Source organism: Argiope bruennichi, chromosome 1 (genome assembly GCF_947563725.1).
Source record: "Argiope bruennichi chromosome 1, qqArgBrue1.1, whole genome shotgun sequence".
In the NCBI taxonomy this organism is placed as follows: domain Eukaryota; kingdom Metazoa; phylum Arthropoda; class Arachnida; order Araneae; family Araneidae; genus Argiope; species Argiope bruennichi.
Window position 1 is genome coordinate 130,784,221 of NC_079151.1, and position 24,861 is coordinate 130,809,081.

General features: G+C 29.0%; 1 protein-coding gene across 1 annotated transcript in view; it reads right to left on the bottom strand.

The window, feature by feature from the left end:
• The window catches only part of LOC129975779 (uncharacterized), a 45,479-nt gene extending 20,940 nt beyond the window's left edge, over positions 1-24,539 (bottom strand). The window contains exon 1 of the mRNA XM_056088998.1: positions 24,291-24,539. Coding sequence (XP_055944973.1) covers positions 24,291-24,345 — 55 coding nt within the window. The 5' untranslated portion in view covers positions 24,346-24,539. The remainder of the gene's footprint in view (positions 1-24,290) is intronic.
• Between the last annotated feature and the right edge of the window lie 322 nt (positions 24,540-24,861).

Here is a 24,861-nt window from a genome sequence, read left to right on the forward strand (position 1 = left end):
TTCTCTCACTGTAACCGTAACCGTGAGTTCTGCGTTGTTTAGAATCATCACAATCTCCAGCGCATACCTTCAAACAACCATGTCTGAAATTTTGGTTCGATTGGTTGAGCGGATAGGCCGCTAAGGTTTCATATATAGGGGAAGTTTTTTTTTTTAACCACCCTGACCATATATATATATATATATATATATATATATATATATATATATATATATATATATATATATATATATATATATATATATATATATATATATACTGATGGATATATCACTTGGTCATTTGTTTTTGCTTGACAATATTTGAAAACAATGTCCAAGTTGCAGCAACAAAAATAAATAAATAAAATAATAATAATTTTTCTCAAATACTTTAAAAAATATTTAAATTATAAAATATTTTTGTACGATATATTCATTTTTTGCAGATCAAAATTCCACAAAATTCAATGATTTTACACTAAAACTCTTGTAACTTCCGCAAGAATTTGGAGTTGTTCTTACATTTTTGCTTCAGTCCCAAACCAATATGTCAATGATTATATATATTGAAGGATATACCATTCGTCATTTGCTTTTGATTGAGAGAGTTTGAAAAAAGGACCAATTTGGAACAAAAAAAAAAAGTTTTATCTAATATTTTATATATATATATTTAAATTATGGAATATCTTTGTAGGATATATTAAAATTTTTACATAAATGTCATTTGAAAATAGAAAAACATTGCTTCAAACATCTTTAGTAAAAAGGAAGTCGCTGAATGATTAAAACGATAAAACATTTCGTTACAAGTTGAAATCTTTGTTATTTCAACTTTCTTTATTTCTTAATCAAGAGTGGTTTGGACACCAAATTTATCTGCCTCGAATGTAGGACATGACGTGTATGAACTGCAATGAATGAAGCCTACCACAGAGATGCGAGCCCACGGTATCGAGTTACCCGATCGAGTCCTTATACGCTGACAGCTAGGAAGGAAAAAGAAAAAGAAAAAAAAGAGCGAGCGAATTTCGGAAAGGAAGTGTCTCTGCAAGGTTCTTATATCCGTTGAAACCGGATGTTGGGCTTCTTTCCTGCTTTCGTTCAGTCACGAGTTCATTATATCAGACTCGATATCGATTGGACGGGCGTATTTGTCACTGAATTTTGGGTGAACATTTGGCCTCTCATGATCTTGATATTCATTTATTTAATTTTTAAACTGTTTATCTGTGGGACATTTCAATAATCTCTACTTCTAATAAAAATAAGAATGTGCTTTTTTGACGGATAATAAATCCAGAATTGGAGATAGATCAATAATTCTGGTGTTAAAACCATATACCAGATTTCATCTATCTAGTTTATTGCATTTTTGACAGCTTTGTTCACATGAACATGAGTTGATTTCGTCCATATCAAAAAAGACTGCATATCAAATTTTATTCGTCTAATCCATAGGTTCCCAAAGTGGTCTAGGTAGACCCCCAGGGGTCCATAGGAGACCACACGGGGGTCCACGTAGACGTGAAAAGAAAACAGAGGTTCACAAGTTGCAAGTGGGGGTCCACGAAAAATTTTCTGGTTTTCCTAATAAAGAACACAAATTGTGGTCAAATTTTAAATCAAATATATACCCATCAACTATATATATATATTTTCTTCTTAACACCCCCAATTTAGGGTGATATTTTTTAAGAGTTTTGGGAATACAGTAGAAATGTAGCAGCAGCGGGTCTACCGAAAATAGTAAAACTTTGAAAGTGGCCCACGAGAAAAAAAAAGTTTGGGAACCTCTGGTCTAATCGTTTCGTGTGAATTATTGTGTTCACGGATAAATTTATTTGACGCAGAAATATCTAAAGCGAGGATCCATTTTTCGAAGTCGAATTTTCCGACGATTATAAAAACTTTCTGCATTTTGAATAAATCAGTTTTAAACCAATAAAATGAAATTGTACAAATGGTATCGCGAAATAAATAATAGAAAAAATGAGTGAATTAAAATAAAACAGCATAAAAGACTTAAGGAATCGTTACTATAGGTAGAAAACGAAATAAAAAGAAGAAAAGTAAGCAAAAGCCTTTTTATACTTTGCTATTGCTACTTAAAACTTTTTTTCTTATCGCGAGCCTTTTTGGGGCCGATTAACATTTAAAAAAAAAAAAAAAAAAAAAAAAGAGCCAAAATTAATGTTAAGTAAAACCCAATTTGATTTAAAATGATTAAATTATTATTCAGTAAATTGCCTATGCTCATTAAAATCGAGATTATTTTATTACAATTTTGTCCCTTCTAAATATTAAAAAAATCCGAAAAATAAAAATTTTCCTAACTCCATTACAAATCGCGACTAGTTTAAGAAGCCCTTAACCACTTAAAAAAAAAATGCTTAGTACACTGTACTTACAGAGTAAACAAAAGATCACAATAATAAGTGCGTGCCACCAAGAGGCATTACGAGTACATGGATAAGAATTTGCTGGATAGGTAGGTAAGCAGGTTTTTGCTTCCGTAATAAACACAACATTATTGTTGAATCGAGTTACCTCCACTCCGACGAGGCGTGCCTCCTTCGGGAGGAGTTGAGCCATTTCAATTAATATAATTGTAACAATTGTGGTCCTTAGAGCTTTAACATCAGTTTGTTTTATATTATATAGCGAAACACAAAAATGCATACGAAAAATCTCAATATCATCGCAACATGCGACGCGTATAATTGTAAAATATACTTAGCATATTTTTAAAATTAAAATTACAGGGGGAAAAAACCTTAATAGAAAGAAAGAAAAAAAAACTGAAAAGGTTCTCTTTAAAAAAAATTAGATGAATATATTAAAATGTTTTAAACAATAATATTTTCGAAATTACTGAGGAAAAACGTTCAAATTTCGATTAATATTTAATCAAAAATTTAATTACAATTTTGAAAAATGTATTCTTTATTTATTCTACATTTAGTAACTAAGTGCAAAATATCGTAATCTCAGATCCAATAGTTGCTCTATGGAACGTTTAAATTATTTTTTCACCAAGCAATGAACAGGTAATATGCTAGTCTATAAATACTATTATGTTAAAAACCAACCCATTTTCATTTCAAAATGTAGTCCGAGTGTGCCACGTTCTCCTCTCCCCAATGTTGTCACATGGGGACAGTGTTATGTATTACTGGCTATTTATCCGTAATTAAAATTGCACCTATATCTTTCTTCCAAATAGAAAATTCTAAATGGAATGACAAGGTGTAAACATTTATTACGATCATTAGCAGGTATGGAGCAAGTAACACACACACACACACACACACACACACACACACACACACACACACACACACACACACACACACACACACACAGACAGAGAGAGAGAGAGAGAGAGAGAGAGAGAGACAGAGACAGAGACAGAGAGAGAGAGAGAGAGAGAGAGAGAGAGAGATTACAATGCAATAGTATGATTTCCGTCAACTTAGAATCATCACATTGAAAAAACTAGCTACAAGATATATTAAATAAGTCTTGCAACTCTCGCCCTCTCAAGAATATCGGCTACGATCCAAGATATTGATAGACAATATGGAGTATTGGACAAAATTGAAAATGTAAATAAATAAATTCCGAAACACTGAAACCGTACGACCCCCCCCCCCCTCTAAACAAAAAAAAAAAAAAAAAAAAAACCCAGGGATGGATTTTTTTTATTTTTTTTTTTTTGAAAAAGAAGCATAATTAATATATATTGTTCTCACTTTTACTATTTTACTAGATGTCTTTGGCCATCCCTTTGTTCACCCAAATTCTTGATTTTTGAGGATTTTAAATAATTAATATGGCATTTATTTCTTTAAAAAACACATCTTGTTATTTGATATAACATAAAAAACATGAATTCAATTGAATCAGTTATTGCAAATTAAAAAGTATATATGTATATGATGAAATAAAAGCGGAAGTCAAAATCCCATTACGGGAGTCAAATGATTTTTAAAAAAACACCGAGATTGAATATCTCTTTGGATGAATTCGAATTCTTTCATAGCATTTAAAAACATAGTTTTCAGATAGTGTATCCAATTGAATTAAAAATATTTTAAAATTGAAATGAAATTGTTATCACTAAAAAGGTGATTTTTTTAAATCTTAAGATAATACAAAAACATTATATACATTTTTTGGAAGATAATTGCTTTGGAAGATATGAATACGATTTGTGTAGGCAAGTTAGAACGATTAAAGTTAGATTTATTAATGCTAAATTGAAATTTCGAAAAATGCATTTTTGACAGTATATCTACCTGTGAACAAGATGAATGAAAAACGCTCTGAACTAGACAACTGAAATTTAGTATATGTATTGACGACCAAATTTGAAGATATCTATCAAATTTTGAATGAAATTCATCAAAGGAAAACTGTCTGGCTTGCTGGCTGGCTGTAAGAGTGTAAGTTAACTCGATAACTACAAAACGCAAAAAGCTAGATAGATAAAATTTGGTACACAGATTTAGCATTTAAAATATAGATATCAAATTTTGAAGCACGTCGAAGAGTTGACAGTCTATTAGTCTGTACGTCCACATGAATGTAAAAGCAATGGCTTAAATCAGTGAAATTCGTTATGTGGTCTTGTGACTATAATGGTAATTCTGTGCCAAATGTCGATTACATTCAGTCAGAAAAAAAAGGCATCCAAAATATATATATATTCACATGATAGATTCGTAAAATCAGTCTATTTCGTAACGATTTTTAAGCAATGCAAATGCAAGGCATTCGCGGCCTGACACAAGGTTCACAATTTTACGTGGGGGAGAGATATGATCTGTAATGGTGAATTTGAGAGAAAGTTTCAAGGAGACCACTTTGCTGGTTATATATGTAAAATATTCTTTGCTATCTACACCTCTATTCATGTGGTCACTTGAAAAGCGTAGCAAGCGGGGTAATACTATATGTACTTAAGTCACGTGACTATGTTTGGGACGAATATTTTGAAAAACTTTCGAAAATAAATATTTTTGAATATTTGTATAAAAAAAATTTGAAAAACATTAATAAAACCAAAATATACCAATTAAATGGCAAAAGTTAAAAAAAAAAAAAAAAAAAAAAAATGGGAAAGGGGACCTTTTTTTGGCTAAAAAGAAGTATAAAGCAAACATCTTTCAGTTTAGAGATTTATAAAATGATTTGCTTAAAATTTTGCAGAAATCTTAAGAAATATATTATCTAATTCTTGAATTAAGAAAACAACAACTTTTTAAAATTATTTTTTAAACATCGAAGTATAACTTATAAATAGCACGAAATGCTCATTTTTGAAGCACTAAAACAACTATAAAATATTAATTAAGAAATATTTAGCATTCAGAATATTATTTTTTAACAAAAATTCATAATATTTAATTTGCAAAAAATAATGGCAACGCAATCACCTACTTTAAACTAAAATTCAGAACATTTAATTTTAATCCACGGCAGTTTTGAATTTCGGAAAAGTTGTCAAATTCCAGGTTGGTGCCAAGTAATTGATCCAATAATAAAAAAAAAAATTGCAAATACTTTAAAAGATAGGTGGGGGGGGAGGGGAAACACACCCTACGATTGCAAATGAAGAGAACGAGGGACAGCGATTTAATCCATTTAATATGATCGATTTAATCCATTTTATGCATTTCATAAATATTTATTCAGTGGTAAATAAGCTCAAGCGAATAAGTCTAATCAAAAACGCTGCCGTTCGATTTCACAGCAGAATATGCAGTTTTTTTTTTTTTCTAAAGAAATTTTCAAACACCAAAAAGCACATAAAATATGGTTTCTGAATTTATTTCGAACACTTCTGGTTCTAACAGGGTTGCATAAAATGCAAAGCGCAACAGGCATGCGCCAGGAAAGCCGAAATAATTTTTTAAAAAAATTAATTTATCTTATTTTATATTATTTACATTTTAGCATATATCTATCTATACTTATAATAAAGCTCAATGTGTGTGTGTGTGTGTGTTGGCGCTCTACAGGCCAGACCGTTTGACCTACAGCTATCATATTTGGTACATGTATACCTTAGAGGTCGGGAATGTGCACCTGGGGTCCCTTTTTTTGAAATTTTAATTATTAATTAAAAACTAACTTTCCCGCCAAAAAAAATCTTCCATTTTCCCCACCGCCAAATGAATAAGGCTTCAGATTTTTTTTTCTCCCAACAGTAATGAGGCTAGGGTTAATATTTTTCGCCGGATTATTTCAAACGATTCTGTTTATTTTCTTAATGTTTTATGCATTTAAAATGAAACATTGTTAATGAATCCATGTTTCAGATTCATTCTGAAGTACTTTTGAATTAGAATAACACAGAATAAAGGAAATTAAAAATGTATAATCTGCATAGCGTTATCCCAACTGGCGTAAAAAAATTCACGCAGTTGCGTTACCGTAAATAGCGAAGAAAATTCACGCCTGCGCATTGTGTTCTGATTGTTGCCATGACAACCATTATCAACGGATAATTTAAATTATTTTTAGGTTAGTTGCATGCTTTTGTAAGTAAATTGTATTTATGTTAGTTCTGTATTTTTTGTATATGCTTATAGTTTTAAGTACATCGTTTTTTAAGTAGTTTTTTTTAAACCTGTTTTCGACCGATTATTTTAAACGATTCATTTTATTTTCTTAGTGTTTGATGCATTTAAAATTAAACATTGTTAATGAATCGATCTGTTCATGATGAATTTGAGAAAATTTTGTTGACAAAGTCTTGAGATATTACATAAATGAAGAAAGATATTCTTTAGTGCCCATAAAGTTTAAACGCTCAGTGACTCTATTATCAGTAATCATATTATTAAAAAAAATGCTTTGTTTCAGTAAAAAATATTATTATATTAATTGCAGATTAATCATTTACACTTTAATTTAAAGCATAAATTCTACGAGAGGTAACAAAAAATTAGAGAGATACATATCACGTTATGACTAAAGGCCTTTATAATATTATGAATGAATTATATGACTATCAAAATTTGAAGCTTTAAAGTATTTTGCTGAAGAATCTATTAAAGTTGGAATTGCGTAAAATATTTAATGGTACGACCGGAGTTTAACCCCCTGCTTGCCGCAATTTTTAAAAATCGCCAACAACGGCCTTGCGAAATGTTCAAAAGCAAAGGAGCAGATGTTCAATTATAGTGCATAATGAAGATTGTCAGCTTTGGCGCGTTATCGCAACTTGGCGAAGAAGGGGGTTAAACTCCGGTTCAACCTATTTAATTATTAAAATTTAAACGATCATTAAGATTGGCGAACCGGCTGGTCGCCAAAGGCGGCTAGTTTAGCAATAAATTAACTCTACTTTTTGAACTTTACGATTCATTAACTGCGTTTTTTAACTATAATATTGTCCATTGCATTCTCACTTCCTCATAAAAAAAGGATATAAAGAATGAATAATGTAATTTTCAAACGATAAAATTCAAGATTTTGACGAATCTCCACGTTTCATACTTTTCTCAGTCCGAAAAACACATTTTTGGAATTATGTCTGACTGTAAACGTAACAACTCAAATGCTTTGAGCTAGTAGGATGGAATTTGGTATATGGTCTTAACACCATATTTGTACATTTCTATCAAATTTTAAACGAAATTTATTAAGAAAACGTTTATCCATTTGACTAAGTGAATTAGAGAAAATAGGGAGAAACAAATAAAATTTGTCTTATAATATTTGTATCTAAAATGCAAATCTATATCAAATACTGAACCAAATCTGACCGCTTCGCCTGCTCAATCGCATACAACAACAACAAAAAAACGACTTTGACAAATGAAATTTGGTAAGTTATCTTATTATTAAACTTACCGTTCCGAATTAAATTTTGTTCTCAAGTAATCGAAAAAAAAGTGGAGGGGAGGAATCCAAAAATGCATTTTTGGTTTTATTTATTATACAGTGGTGGCCAAAAGTGTGGACATTTTTTGAAAGTTTCATGTTTTTCAAATTTGCGTGCTTGTAGAATATATTAATTTTCACTTAAATACGAATGTTTATATATCAAATTTCAAATTGAAGGTAATTTAATGTAGAATTTAATAACAAAAACAGCATTACAATATCTGTATTACAAAAAAAGTTACGCTCATTTTAGTAGAACAAACAAACACAAATCGTTTTGAATAATGACGTGTTTTGTAATAAAAGCGTACTAGCCAATCACAAACACTGTTCTGAGGACCCATCAAATGTCTGTAACTATAGTTTAGGTTATTTGGATGATAAAAGAGTTATTGTTGTGGAAATATTTTGCGGAATGATGCATACTAGTACAATTAAATAGAGTATTGCTGTTTTTGAATATTTTAAGTCCTTTTTTTTAATTAAACTAATTTTAAACAATGTCCAATCAGTTCTTCTTGTTGGTGACATCTACAAAAAGAAGCCGAATTGTAATATTGAGAGAAAATGGCCTCTCTTATGCTGAAATTGCAAAACAAGTTGGTGGTTCAGTGACTTGTTCTGGTGTACGAAAGTTCTGTTTACGTTATGAAAAAACGAAACCAGTGGAAAATAAGGCCAAATCAGGCCGAAAAAAAATGCACAAGTGCTATTGCCAATAGAAAAATTAAACGGCTATGCCTTCAAGATAGAAAAATTTCATCAGATGCCATTAGATGTGAAATGAATGCAGCGGGTATTGCAGTAAGTTAAAGAACAATAAGAAGAAAGTTATCAGGATTTGGACTACAAGCTAGAATTCCAAGGAAAAAACCATATTTAAATCAAAAGCAACGCGAAAAACGAGTTAAGTGAGCAAAAGAACATATTAAATGGTCAGAAAATGAATGGAAGCAAGTAATCTGGAGCGATGAGACTAAAATATCGCTCTTTGGTAGTGATGGTAGAAAATACGTGAGACCTAGAGAAGGTGAAGCGCTTCATCCTGATTGCATTGAAGCAACTATGAAAACAACAACAAATGCCATGATTTTGGCATGTATGTCTGCAGATGGTGTGGGCCGAATTCAAGTGATTGATGGCATCCTGAGTGCCGAAAAATACATCGAAACTGTCCTGGAACCAAAATTGATACCTTCCATCAGGGATTTCTTCCCCAACAAAGCACCATTTATTTTTCAGCAGGATTCAGCTCCATGCCACACAAAAAAGTATGCAAAGCATAGTTTCAAAATAAAGGCATAGATGTATTACCATGGCCAGGAAACAGCCTTGATCTCAATCCAATTGAAAATTTGTGGCGACGTTTGAAAATTCTTGTACGAAAAAAACATCCATCCAATAAAAGACAACTTATTGAATCTATAATTGATTCTTGGCACCATGTGATTACGAAAGATGAACTCCAAACACTCGTTCACTCGATGAAAAGGCGCTGTGAAGCTGTCTTAAAAAATAAGGGTTATCCTTCTAAGTATTGATTGTGTAAGTATCACTTTAAAAAATGCAAATTTAAGATAGATCTTACTAAAATGAGCGTAACTTTTTTTGTGATACAGATATTGTAATACTATTTTTGTTATTAAATTCTACATTAAATTACCTTCAATTTGATATATAAACATTTGTATTTAAGTGAAAAGTAATATATTCTACAAGCAAGCAAAGTTGAAAAAACATGAAACTTTCAAAAATGTCCACACTTTTGGCCACCACTGTATACTACGACGCAAAAACGTTTCAAGTGAAGGATTCTGAAAATAAAATAATAAATAACATTTTTGAAAATAAAAATTGTCCAAGGTCAAAATTTTTACGCGAAAGGAGGAGGATTATAATAATATCCTTATTAGAGAATATGCGAGAATATTTCGGGGAGACTATTTCCGATGGTATTTCATGCAACGAATTCTTAACTTCTTTCGAATATACTTAAGAAAACGTATTTAAGACAAAAAAAAAAATCTAGATTTAAAACAAATTTTAAAAAATTCTAGATTTAAAACGAATAAATCATCGTCAAAAATCAATCATATAAATCATAAAAATTAAATAAAGCAATTTTTTTGTAAAAATTAAACATTCTTGATTATACTATTTTAAACTGTAATGAACAAAAATTCGAAATATACAAATACATATTTGTGATGGTTTCAGGGCTCTCTTAAGAATTTCGACGCCATTATTAGTCCCTAATAAGTCCGATCCGTTCTTAAGTTCTGGAGTCTCAATTTCCAGCACGAGGAAAAACAAAAAATCGCTCGTTAAAAACACCAACGACTAGATTCAAGGAAATTTAACGAGGTTCTTGGAAATAAATATAATCGTAAATAATTTTTGAAAGTCGATGAACTCAAAATGTTCTGCAAAAGTCTGTTGACGGATACGGAAATTCCGAAAAAATATGGCAATACGTTCGGGTGAAGCTGAAATAAAAATTATAATGAACTATAAATTCGATACGGGAAAAAAAGCAGTCGCAGTAGTTGAAAATCAAGACAAATCTCCCAATTTATACGTGCCCCCCCCCCTTTTTTTTTGCAGAAAAGTAAAAATAGATTAACGATTGCAGTCAGTCTTCGAAATAGTTAATGAAGAATTCATATGAAACATTTAATATGACTTATACTTAAATACGTCAGCAATCGTTTCTTTTTCGCTGACTATCCTAGTTTTAAGAAAGTCACTTTAATGAAATGAAACTGGATATCATGTGGAGTTGTTTCAGTAATTGCTAGCACGTTTATTCCCATTACTAGCTGCCTTATGCGACCAACTGGTTCATCTGAATATTAGAAAATATTAATTAAATCTTTGATATAAAATGTGCTGTATTTCTGAGCATCAAATTGTGAAAGATATTAAAGCCATGTGTTTACTAGCCTTACACCCGCAAAGTGTACATGAACCTTCCTAATGGAATAAAGTCGCATGACACCATTGTGTCATTTAATAAATAACTATATGGGTAATCGATCCATAAATTGCACATTGTCCTGATGTTGATTGTGCACATCATATTAGGAACTTTTGTCCTGAACTTTCAACCATGGATTAAACTCATGCAATTAAATAGTTTGTAAAATAATGGAAATGGTTTAAATTTCAATATAACAATGAAATCTGTTGTCAAAAAAAATACACAACTGAATTAGTGTCACTAAGTAACTGTTTAAAAAATTTCAAAATATTTCTTATGCAGTAATATTTTTGAAGATTATTCCATAAAAAATGTAAGAAATCACATTTTATTCTTGACTAATTAGAATTCTAATAATAAAAAAAGGCATTCCGAAGTAAACATTCTCATCTTCCAAAGTACAGGGTGTTCATTAATTATTGTCGGGGTTTCTGTACCTCATAACTTTCGAATAAAAAATATTACGCAAAAACCGATTAAGTATTCGTAAATTACAACTCAAAGAATTTTATTAATGATATTAAAAAGATTAATGAATTTGCACATGGCTGCCCTTCGTGGCTCGTAACACATCGAGACGAAATTCGATTTCCCTCCACGTGTTCTCCAGCATTTGTGGGGTAACATTTTGGATCGCAGTAACAATTCTGCGCTTCAGTTCATCAAGGGAGGACACAGGGGTCTTGTATACAATGTTCTAGACAAACCCCCCTAGAAAGAAGTCCAGCGGTGTTATATCTGGTGCTCGGTCTTCCCGCTCCCTTTCGGTGTAGAACGCTACCAGTTTCCTGAAATTGTGTTAACCAGCGTCTGATAGAATTATCCGAAGGAGGATCTTTCTTGTACGTGGTCCTGAAGCGACGTTGAGTAGTTATGACTGATTTAGTTTCGAAAAACCACAATACACACATTGCTTTTTCTTGCACGATCGCTTTTATGTATGGCGTCATAATTACCCAGACTGCAAATGCGCTAAGATCTCATTGTTGCCACGTAAAATTCTTTGAGTTGTAATTTACGAATACGAAATCGGTTTTTGCGTAATATTTTTTATTCGAAAGTTATGAGGTACGGAAACCCCGACAATAATTAATGAACACCCTATATATTTGTGCTAAATTTGATAGTTCTCAATTAAACGGTCTGATTTGAAAAGCGCAAGCAGGCATTAATAGTAGAGATAGAGACATAGAACATACTGGAAAACTTTAAATCCTATTGGGTCAAATATTTTCATGTAGGGGTGATGTGAAAGTTCTAAGAAGAGATGCCATTCAATCATGATTTCAAGTTCAAGATAATCTCAATGTGAGACGTAAATATAAATAAACCAAATTTATTGGAGATGTAGAGCGCGGGGGGGGTAGGTATAAGAAGTATACAGAATGTATAATAATCGTCAAAAAATTCGAATTCGAGATTTTGACGGATCTCCACTTTTTAGGCCACCCAAAATTCAAAAAACACATTTTTGGAAAATGTATGAAAAAGATACACTGAGCTAAAGGCAGATGAAATTTAGTATATGATCTTTTCACCAAAATTGTAAATTTCTACAAAATTTTGAACAAAATCTGACTTAAATATATTAAATTTAGTATGTGATTTTGCGCCTACAATTGTAATTTTGTGTCAAATCTTTGTTTCAATCGGTCGGGAAAAACGCAAATTCGATTTTCAGGTATCTTTTACCCGCATGTCAGGTAGGGATTCATCGTCAAAAAAATTACCAGGATCACACAACCGATTCAATAAAAATAAATTCACGCAAAGGTTAACATTTCTTACCTATAGAAAGCCGTGCTATGAAAGGCGTTTGTTGTATAACTCAAAATACATGATTTTATGCAGGAAAGGGGAAAGCATAACAACTTTATTACAAAGAACATGCGAGAAAGTTTACTTCTCGGAACATCCGCTGGGTTGGTTGGTTTCGTTTCTATATTTTAATTCTTAAACAAAATCGATATAAATGCTATTAGACACTGATGACTGTAAATAATGGTCATTTAGATCCAACTCCGCCAATTCAAATGGCCAAGGAGGGTATTCTAATAAACCAAATGACAGGAAATTTGAATAGAAGGCGTTTTAGTTGATGCGCTCATCATTTATTACGTACTAGCCGCCTTTGGCGACCAGTCGGTTCGCCAATCTTAATGTTCGTTTAAATTTTAATAATTAAATATTTTACGCAATTCCTACTTTAATATATTCTTCATCAAAATATTTTAAAACTTCACATTTTGATAGTCATATAATTCACTCATAATATTATAAAGACCTTCAGTCATAATGTAATATGTATCTCTCTAATTTTCTGTTAGTTCTTGTAGAATTTATGCTTTAAATTAAAGTGGAAAGAATTAATCTGCAATTAATATAATAATATTTTTTACTGAAACAAAGCATTTTTTTGTAATATGATTACAGATAACAGAGTCACTAAGCGTTTATACTTTAAGGGCACTAAAGAATATCTTAATTTATGTAATATCTCAAGAATTTGTCAACACAATTTTCTACAGATTCATCATGAGCAGATCGATTAATTAACAATGTTTAATTTTAAATGCACCAAACATTAAAAAAATAAACAGAATCATTTGAAATAATCGGCCGAAAAATGTTAACCCTAGACTCATTACTGTTGGGGGAAAAAAAAAAAAACTGAAGCCTTACCCATTTGGCGTTGGGGAAAATGAAAAGATTTTTTTTGGCGGGAAAGTTAGTTTTTAGTTAATAATTAAAAATTCAAAAAAAAAGGACCCCAGGTGCACATTCCCGACCTCTAAGGTATACATGTACCAAATTTGGTAGCTGTAGGTCAAATGGTCTTTTCTGTAGAGCGCCAACACACACACACACACACACACACACACACACACACACACACACACACACACACACACACACACACACACACACACACACACACACACACACACACACACACACACACACACACACACACTGAGCTTTATATATAAGTATAGATAGATAAAAATAATGTTAGGGAAGAAAAAAGACAGATATGGGGGGGGGGAGAGTGACGACAAATTTGTTTTAAGAAATCTGCATCTGTAATCGCATGGAAAGAAATCAGGCTCATTTTGCGAAGCTGTAGCAAAATAAAGGCTGATTATCCGTTCGTCTGTGAAAGCTTGTGGCAGCTTCATTTCTAACACTTTTCTTTTTAGGCGAAAAAGATATATAAAGCACTCAGCGGGAGTGGTCTCCTTAAAACTTTCTAGCATACAATCTAATAAAAGTTTTATCTGAGAAAATGCCTTTCATGGCAATGTGGTATACAACAGTTACGAAATTTATTGTGCGATCTTTGACAAGTTTTTGTTTTTTCGCTATTAATCCTTGGCATGTGGTTAAGAGTACATGAAAATCGAATTTGTGTTCCAGACGTGTTGACAAAACACAAATTTGATACAGAACTACGCTCGTGTCACAAAATTACATACTAAATTTGATACACTTAAATCAATGCGTTTTTGAATTATCGCGTTTACTTAGTTTAGTTATATTAACGTCCCGTTCTAAAGCAACACTAGGGCTATTTTGGGACGGACCTCGTCATTTTGAACCGCGGTCAGATGACGAAGACGACACCTGAGCTGCCCCCCCCCTTCTCTCCACACCACACCAGCGGGAGGAAGGACGTTTGGCATGACGGATTTAACGTGCAACAGACCCCCTTACACGACGGTTCTTCGGTGGAATCGGGTCTCGAACCTGAAACCCTAAGCCTCACAAGCAGAGACCTTACCACCAGGCCACCGCAGTCTTATTATCGCGTTTACATGCTTTTGAAAATACAGATTCACAGACGGGAAACCACTGGTTGGATTTGGATCAAGTTTTGATAGTTTTCTACACAATAAATTTTTAATCTATGCACATAATTTTATCCATCGAAATCTCTTCATTTTGTAGTTATCATGTTTACTTATTATTCAACAGCCGGACAGACAGACTTCCTTTAAACGAATTTTTCCTCAAAATTTGATAGAAATCTATAAATTTGGTCTTTATACAAAATCTGCAGACCATATTCAGTATACCAAATTTCATCTGTCTAGCTCAAAGGGCTTTTTGAGTTATCTTAGTCACAGACGGGCAGACAGACATTTTCCAAAAATGTGTTTTTCGAACTCGGGGAGGTCTAAAACGTGGAGATTCGTCAAAATCTTGTGTCTGAGTTTTTTTTTGGCCAATTACAATACTTTCTATACACCTCTCTTTCTCTTTTACTTTTCTTCAAGAAAATAAAGTAGTATTTTCTTCCTTCTAGTTTAGAAATTTATCAAATGATTTGTTCGCAATCAAGCAGGCAGCTTAAGAAATATATAATATCATCCAATATTTAAATACTGACGTTTAAAATATGAATTTTCTCAAGACTGATAAAAAAAAGCATTCAATACATTTCATTAATTTTAAACAAAACATTTTCAATAATTCTCAAACCAATTAAATAATATATGAAATATATGAAATGTTCATTCCCCCCCCCCTCCCGATTAATGATGCATTTAAGCAACTGCAAAATATGTATAAATGAGCGGATTGCTCATTCTGTAATTCAAGAACTACAGAATACATTGAGAAATTTTTGCACCATATTTAAATAAAAATATCCGTTACATTTTAATTTATGAGGTTTTTCTTTGGAAAAGCAATATTTAAAGATGTAAAATAACATTCGTACGTTATGGAAATATAAAAATCAATTCAACTTTAGGGACAAAATTTAAGTGGCTTTACAAAGAAAACTTTTCAAAAATTAAGAACATTGAATAAAAAAGTATTTCACACTTTCGTCAAAAATCGACTTTTTAACATCATCCCTTACCTTTAAAAAAAAAAAAAAGGAAAAAGAAAAACATTTTTTTTTTTTTTTTTAATTTGTGAAGTTTATATTTTCTTATTTCTTAAGTCATGGGAATATTTTGTACATAAGCTAACGTGCTGAGTTAAAAAAACAAACAAATAATCAAAATTTTTGTTTTACTGTTATTATCTAACAAATAAAGGGCACATCATCTGAAATATCTGGAGTTCCAAATTTCATATCATTTCAAATAGAACATTCAAATAGAAAATTTTCCATAACTAAATAAAGCTGATAAAACTGAAGATTACTTCTAACAGCTATGAAGGAAGTTCTTTCATCAAAAACAAATTATCCTCAGATTCATACATTCTACGCCTACAAGTAAGGAAAACTACAAACCAAAATTTTTTAGAATTTATAATTCGAAGGGAAAAAAAAAAAAACATTTCCATTTCATTCTAACAATAACAAATTATTCCTATTATTTTTAAAATCAATTTCTGTGTCTGCTTTCGTTGGCTCTTAAATAAACTATGTTTCTGCATTAACATAAAGAACTTCACATTTTTACTTAAATGCAATTCAGTTATTCTGTAAAATGAAAGCATGCGCAATAAATAAAGCATTTATTCTGAAAAATGTATAAAACTCGGTGAAAAATTGGCATAAATACGAAATAACTTAACTGTTATCGATAATTAGGTTTCTAATAAATAAATTTAGCGCACACCTTTTCAAATGTTAGAAAATTCAATGGATAGAAAACATTCAATCATTGTGGGCTTTTTAATGTCAAAAGGCGACATGAAAAACTGCTCGAATTTTTGTTTTTAAACTGCAAAAGATGACAGCGGAAAATAATCACATAACTGTCACTGTCTGGCGCGTAAAAGGCTTCGCTCGCTCGTGAAAGCTGAGGTATGTCGTCTGTTCCATGACCGAGATTACCCATAAGTTAATGCATGGCATTCACAGCAGACACAACACCTAGAAACTCGTTTAAATGAATCATGAGACAGTCTAATGCGAATAAAATATAAAAAGAAATCGAGATTTAAAAGAAAAGAAAAGTATTTTGCGCTTCTGGATGCGCCATTTCCATTTTCTCAAATATAATGTGATTGTATGGTTGAATGAATTAATGGAGTATTTAAATTACAGAGCAGTTTGACTGTAACATAGTTTAAATTATTCACTGATGTTATTTCTGCAACAACGCAAAATAACTTTGAGTTTCACAGTTTTATTACTTTTGGAAGAAACTGAACTAAAAAAAAAGGCTACATTCTTTTTAGAGATGAATTTCAGGTCGCGCCTTTTTGAAAAAAGCCTTTAAAAAAGTCTGGCGTAAAGTCGATTTTTTTTTTTTTTTCCAAATATTTTAAGTGTTAAGCCAAATGTTATTGTTTCTCGAATCTGAATGGAAGTTATGAATTTACTTATTGCAAATGCAAAAAAAGAAAGAAAGAAATGGAATATGTACTTTGAACATTACGAAATACCAAACGAACTGATACGATGAATAATTTTCAAAACTAACAAATTAAAAGGGTAACTGATTACAGAAATTTCAAACACTAAGGCATTCGAAATTAAATATTAAGAACATAGCTGAAAATAGAATGGTTGGTTCACATATAAAACAATCGATGTATTTATTATTCAAAATTTAACTCAAAAAGAAATGCTAGTGAAATAATTCGATTATTTTAATCAAAATATTTCACATCGAATATATTCTTGGAGATAAAAAAAGGAATTCAAAATGACCACTGTTAACGGATAAAATAAAAATAGTTACAAATTAACAGTACAGATTAATGAGAATAATCGTTCAGGCATACATAAAAGTACAAATAACTTTAGAAAGTTAATTCAAAATATTCATCAAAATAAAACAATATTCAAAAATGGTATAGATAAAAAAAATGTTACCAAACAAAAAAAGTTAAACAATCCACCTAATAAAGATATAAGATGTTTAGAGAAAAATCAGTACGTTTTTTTATAGTAATTATAATTCTTGCCTTGATTGCAATATGCGATTAAAAAAATATATATAAGTGAAAAAAAATTTTAACATTGCATAAATTTAAGAAAAATTTATTTGGTGATTCTTCAAATAAGTTTGGAACAATTTTTTATACTTATTTTTGGTCTACTTCAATCAGTCTTTGGAATTTCAGATATACTTTTAATGGAAATATTTTATTAACATCATGTTATCCAATTTACTCTTTGAAGAGTCTTTAATTAATTCAAGAAAATCATTGAAATCAATCATAGCAAAGATAAAGTAATACAATGTTTTGTTAATGCTTAAAATCAATATAACATGAATTAAATAACATTACAGAACAGCTATTACTAATAAATCCTAATTTCTGTTTTTATTCTTCTATTAAGCATACAAAAAATTTATAGGAGAATAAAATATGTTGAATAAAATATTTTAGAATATAAAAGATTTTAAATCAAAAAAGCATTTCCAGAGTTTTACAACTAAAAATTTAAGATCACATACTAAAAATGACAAATATTATATTAATTTATTGTATTATTTCCTATTTTTCAATGAATTTCAAACATTTTTTTGTTTTTGTTTTCATGAATGTTTAACATATAATATTTCTAGTTACTTTATTTTCTATAAAGTATTTGCTTTAATAATCTATTTTGTATAAAGTGTAGCTTATATAGTTAATGTATTTGAATGGCTATAAAATATTAGTCACATTGTGTAACAATATCAATTTTTGGTATTTTATTTGCTTATAATAAGCATAATATTTAGAAAGGAAGAACCAGAGAATATCATAGTCAACTATTACAATATCTCACTTCAAATTAGGAATGAGATATTGTAATAAGGAAGGAATAACTAACAGAGCTTTTAAAATTGAATTGACTCAATAAGATTGAGAAAAATGAAAGATAAATTAGTATTAAGTAACTATCCCTTTACTGAATATAACAATATTTTAATATGGAAATTTTAAATGTTATAATATATAAAGAAATATTGCTGAATATAAGATTGAATTACAGAAATTGCAATATAAAGAAACTGATTGAGTATCAAGAAAGATTGATTGAAAAGAAATATTATACTGCAATTAAAAAAATATATAATTTTACAGTTGTAATTTAATTCAATTATTTCATTTATATTTTAATTTCAATACAAAAATTTTTGGTAAGAAAAAAATTTAAGAAGAGGTTCAATATTTAGCTATGGAATTTATTAAAAAATAAAAATTAAATAATTTTAAATTTCAGATTTTTTTTCACAAATCTCATTTTAAATTTACCTATACATGTGATAAATACTATTTATCATTATTTTTAAAATTAATTATTTTCTAACCACTCACATTCAAATTTAAAAAGTACCTTAATATTTGAGTTCAGTAGATTGCTGATTTATTATTGATTTATGATTGTTGATTTAATAGTCTAATATTATTATTCTGTGCCATGTGAAAATCACACAACTGAAAAAAAAAAACAGCTCCAAATAACATTAAAATGTGTGTGTGTGTGTGTAACAGTCGAAAAGATGTTGAAATTTAAGACATTTTGAATGTAAAGTAATCATAGCAAAATCCAAAAATCCCATTTCTGCAAAGACTAGATGTACTTCTTGAAATGATGGAAAATTAGTTTTAAATCCTTAGATGGTAAATTAAGTAATAATCCAATTTATGATTATTCTAGGGAAATGCTGTATTCATATCACTAGTAAAGCATTCAAGACAGAGTGGGATTGCTGGAAATATGTTCACAACTCTTATCAACTCATAAATACAGTTTTTCCTAGCTTGGAAAGAGAGACTAAAGAATTAATAAAAATGAGCAATTCACTGAGCAGTAGTCAAATATCAAATCAACAAAGTTAAAGTTATAGCTATTAGATTTTGAGAGGCAATGATAAAACGAATTTATTTTAAAGATAATAGATGATTTAAATTATTAACACTTTTAAAACTAATTCCTTTTAAAAATGTTTTGATTCAAACTTTAAAAGCATTTTAACTTCTAAGTTAAGGGAATTTTTCACCCATCTAAAGATCTTATAGCTGTAATTTCAAATATTTGAAACTGCTGCATAAGTAATTCTTTAATGTTAAATATAGTTTCAATTCCAAAATGTGGAATTTCCCTTCTGAGTCATAAAAATTTGTAACTTTCTTTTATTTACGCTTTGAATCTTCACAGGTGAAGTGTGTTCACATTTTTCTCTAATGATTATAGCTTGAACATACTTGCTAAAAATAAAGTTTAAAAAATATAATCATTTTTAATTCTAAAGATTCAAATTTGAAATAAACTGATTATTGACTTTTTATCATGGCTATAATTTTATTTAAAATCACAAGATCTATAGTACAAAATATATTTAGATGTTTCACTTTCTTAAAAGTAATTATTTTCAAATCACTTGCCATTCACATGACATTGCAATTTCAATCTAAATGATGCTGCAATATTGATAAACACATTTTAAAAATAAATACTAGCTCAGCAAGTAAGGATGTTTTCCCATCTAAAGATATTTAAACTTTAAATATTTTCTCATGGCATTGTTCTTTCTACTTTCTTTCTGTTTGTATTACTAGAGTATTGGTCATGGAATTGAGAGAAAACTTTTTAAAGCTGTTTTTGTAAGCATGGTTAAAAAAAAAAAAAAAAAAAAAAGAATAAAGTTACGATTTTAAGAATTGCTCATTTTCCAGAGGTTATATTTCATATACATATTACAATAAACACATATATACACACACAAAAAGAAAATATTTAAAAAAATATCCCTGAATATTTACTATTATAAGGAACATTTCCTACTGATATTATAAAAAAGGTATTTTTTTATTCTATATAATAGCTTATGAATTAAGTTTGGACTATTATTTCACCAGAAAATGCAGAAAAATCTCCCATAAATAATCAACAATTCTAAACTAAAAAATACACATAGAAATATGCAAAATTATAACAAAATTTGACATATATATATATATATGTGCACATATTCATATACTAATGAAACCCTCAAATTTGATAATAAATTCCAATATTTAATAATTCATGAGTCAAATTCTATCTTCAAGGGTTCAATTTTTATTTATTTAAAAATTTCAAATAAAACATCTAATTGAGAAACTCATCTATTGAGAAATATAAAGAAATTAAATGGTACATTATTTTTTGTTAAAAAAAAAGTCAGTGTATTTGACAAATCAAGCATATCAGTATATTATATCCACAATATTTATAGATAATAAAATTCCTACTAAAAAACCCTTCTATTTAGATGTAAAAGATAAATATCACAAAAATTCAGAATAAATGGCGTTTGTTTAAAAAAAAATCAAAACACAGTGATAATTCATGTGTGCTCACTAGAGTAATGATATTTATTCAATAATGCCAATGAATAATTAAATTTTAGACATTATGCAAGTAAATTTTAACAAAGAAAATTACAAACAAATAAATGTTTAAGAAAGTGTAATTAAATACTGAACTTTCTTAGGAATAAGTTTTCCTACATTATATTTCCTATATCCACTCTCTTTTATAAAAATATGAATAAATAAAAAAAATTACTAAAATTATTAATTTTTCAATTTATTTTTAACTTTGAATTTACAAAAGAAATTCTTGCTGTGGGAAGACTTTTAAAATCTAGCTTTCAGCATCTCAGGATTTGCATTTTCTATTGTACCTTCTTTTTTCTCAAATCATGTAGCAGAAATGAATGTACTTTGCTACTGCATTTGTACAACAGCAAAAATAGACACTGGTTTATTGATAAGCAAAGTTTCTACAGAGTGAAATATTCTACAATCTGTCTCTACTAAAAGTTTTAAAAGAAAGTTTGTTTTTTTCCCCCCATCAACTTTTTTTTAGTATACTGACAATGAGAAACTAAACTCACCAAAAATTAGTTAAAGTATAATAATAATAAAAAAAACAAATTTTATTAAAATACAACAAATTTTATTATAATTTTATTATTATTTTATTAAAAAAAAGCCATTCAGTGGAAGCGTAGAGGAGTTGCCATATTGGCGACTTTATCTATAAAATTTGGCGCGTACCGTTCACTAGAATTCACCCGTATAAAATTGCTTGTCTAAGCAGTGATGGCTGAAAAAAAATAGCAAAAGGCTGGATTTTAAAACCAAATGGCAAAATTATATAAATCTGATAAAATTAATATAATTTATATAAAATAAATAATTAATGAACAATTATATAATTATTCATTTTACATAAGGATATAAAATGAATAATTAATCTAATTTATATAAATAATTTATTTATATAAAATGATTATATTTATGTAACAAAGCTAGAAGTACCATTCCAAAATGCCATAAAATTCATTACAAATGAGAATCAGAAATATAGCCAAAACAATTTAGCTTCTCAAAAACACAATATGAATTTTAGATACAAAAACTATAACAAAATATTATGTCATCAAAGTAACTGACATATTAAAATTTTTCAGATGATACTAGGAATATTTTTAATCACCAGAAATATTTTTAAAAATTAAACCATAAATACTCTCTCAGTTAATTAATTGAATCATATATTATACCAAATTTTTTATCATTTAAGCTAAATTTTAAAGAAATTTTTTAAATTTTATAAATTTGATGCAGATGGATTAAAAGTAATTATTTAAGAATTAAATCTTAATGACATCCAGATATTATAAGAAAACACTTTCAAATTTTAAATAAACTTGAAATTAATATATATATAACAATGGAAAAGGGAAGGGCAGAATTTTATTATAATATAAATATGTTCGAGCAGATAATTTGGAGAGTAATGAAGGGTTTTTTTATTTAAGAAATATTGTTTATTCATCATCTTTAATGATGCATAAGCAATGATTTTCTGTGATAAACAAGCAGCTGATAAGAGAATCTATTTTTAGAGAAAAAAAAAAAAAAACTCCATAAAAACCCTGGTAATCAGTGCAAGATATTGTTACTGATATGAAAATTAACCCATTCAGAAAAAGAAAAAAAAATTAATGAAAATTTTAGTGATGACTGCTAATGAAATGCTGCTACTATTGCTAATAAATGCTATATATGAGTATAATTCCAAATTTATCACTGACTTATTATTTATTATTTTTATACTCTGTTTAAATGCACTTCATGGAAATCAAATATTAAAAAAAAAATCATAATTTCACATATAATTTTTTATACAATATAAAGCAATTTCAATCTATATTCTTCAGAAGATAGAGAATTTATTCTAATTGTATATAGCTATAAGGGGAGAAAAACTATATATCATTCCCTATGACATTTAACAAAATTTCAGGGCCCGGAATTGATGACATGAATTATAAAACTGATTATATATTAAATGCAATGCTTGCCAATTTATATTATGCAACAGAAAAAGAAAAAAAACCAAAGCATAATGAATTTATACAATTAGAATATAGCATACAATAATTTACAAAAATTACTACATACTAAATAATTTATATCAGCAAGAAAAATCAATCTGAACATATTACTGCACATATATCACTCAAATAATTTCCAATAGAAAAAAAAAAGCCCTGAAAAATTAATACAAAAAATCTTGCATTTAAGAGAAGGTAAAACAAAGATTAAAATAATTACCATTTAATTAATTGAATTATTTATTAGTAGGAGTACAGATTAGAATAGTACTATTAATTTCAAATAGTAGGAATTTTTTTTAGAATTTGAGAATTAATTGGTAAACACTTTTGAAATTATAACTTCAAAAACTGTAGTGAAACCAAATATTAATAATATTTAGTTATATATTAATATTTGGATTAATATATAACCAAATATTAATTTACCTAATTTAGATTACATAATAAAACATATACAAAAAAAAATATTGAGAAAAAAGTGTCCTCCCATATTTTTTTTAAAAAATTTAAAGCAATAAAAAATTTAAGAAATAATTACTGATTTTTTAAAAAATTAAACTACTCTATGCAAAATGTGAATAATTTTCCTACACTTTCCCCACTTCTTATGCATTTCTTCAAATTAAATATTCTTAAAGTCATAAATTTAAAAAAAGAAAAATCCAATGTAACAATTTGAAATAAATGAACCATCATCACTTAATATCCAACTCCGATTTACATTCATTAATTTTTTTAAAAAAATTCTGAAAAACTAAAATAATAAATAAAAAGCAAAATTTTTCCTTTAATTTTTATGTGTGAAATGCATAATATAAATGTTTTAGCAAAACAACAATCATTCATGAAATTTGAATGATTTAGGAAAAGAATTTTTTTTTTATGGATGCTGTCTGCAATGCTATGGGAAAACGTTGGTTCCCATGCATACAACCACCTTACACCAAGGGGCGGGCTGAAACCGCTATTACGCAAGAATACCGTAAATACAGGAAACGTGCATCCCATTGTAACGAACGTCTTGAAATTTGAATTAATGCAATATTTTAAAGATGATAAGCAAGTGAGAACCAAATAACAATATATATAACCTTTCTTCGATTATTATAAATAAAGTTTTGACATACCTCCTAGGATCAGTACCCGGTACTTAGTATTTTCATCATACTCAGCATTTGCCATAACCGCTAACTACAGAAAAGTAAAAACAAAATACAATAAAGCGATCGTACTTTTGCTTTTATTTCTAAATTACGACTTCTGCAAAGAAAACCTAATAAAATGCACAAGATCAAATATAAACAAACAATGCGTATCAAGATTAAAGCACACTAGCACCAGCACTTGGGAGATGGTTTTCTTTCTCGGCTGCAATTCGTCACCTTGCCACTCAAACAAATACCGCCATCTCTTAAGTATAAATGAAACTAAATGTTTCTTCTTTGGAGGGTGGGGGTGGGGGCTTCTTTTCGGATTGTCCGCAAAGTTAAGTATTTATATAGGGAAAAAAATAATTTTCGATTCAAACATTAATTGTAGCATTTGATGGTAAGAAATTTTTTTTATCTATTTAGATTCGTATTTATATCTGTTTCTATTCGGTTATATTGAAAAGATAGTCCAAAAAAATATTCCAGATATAAATTTGAAATTTTTTTTTGGGGAAAAAAAAAACATTTTTTAACGTTTATGTTTGAA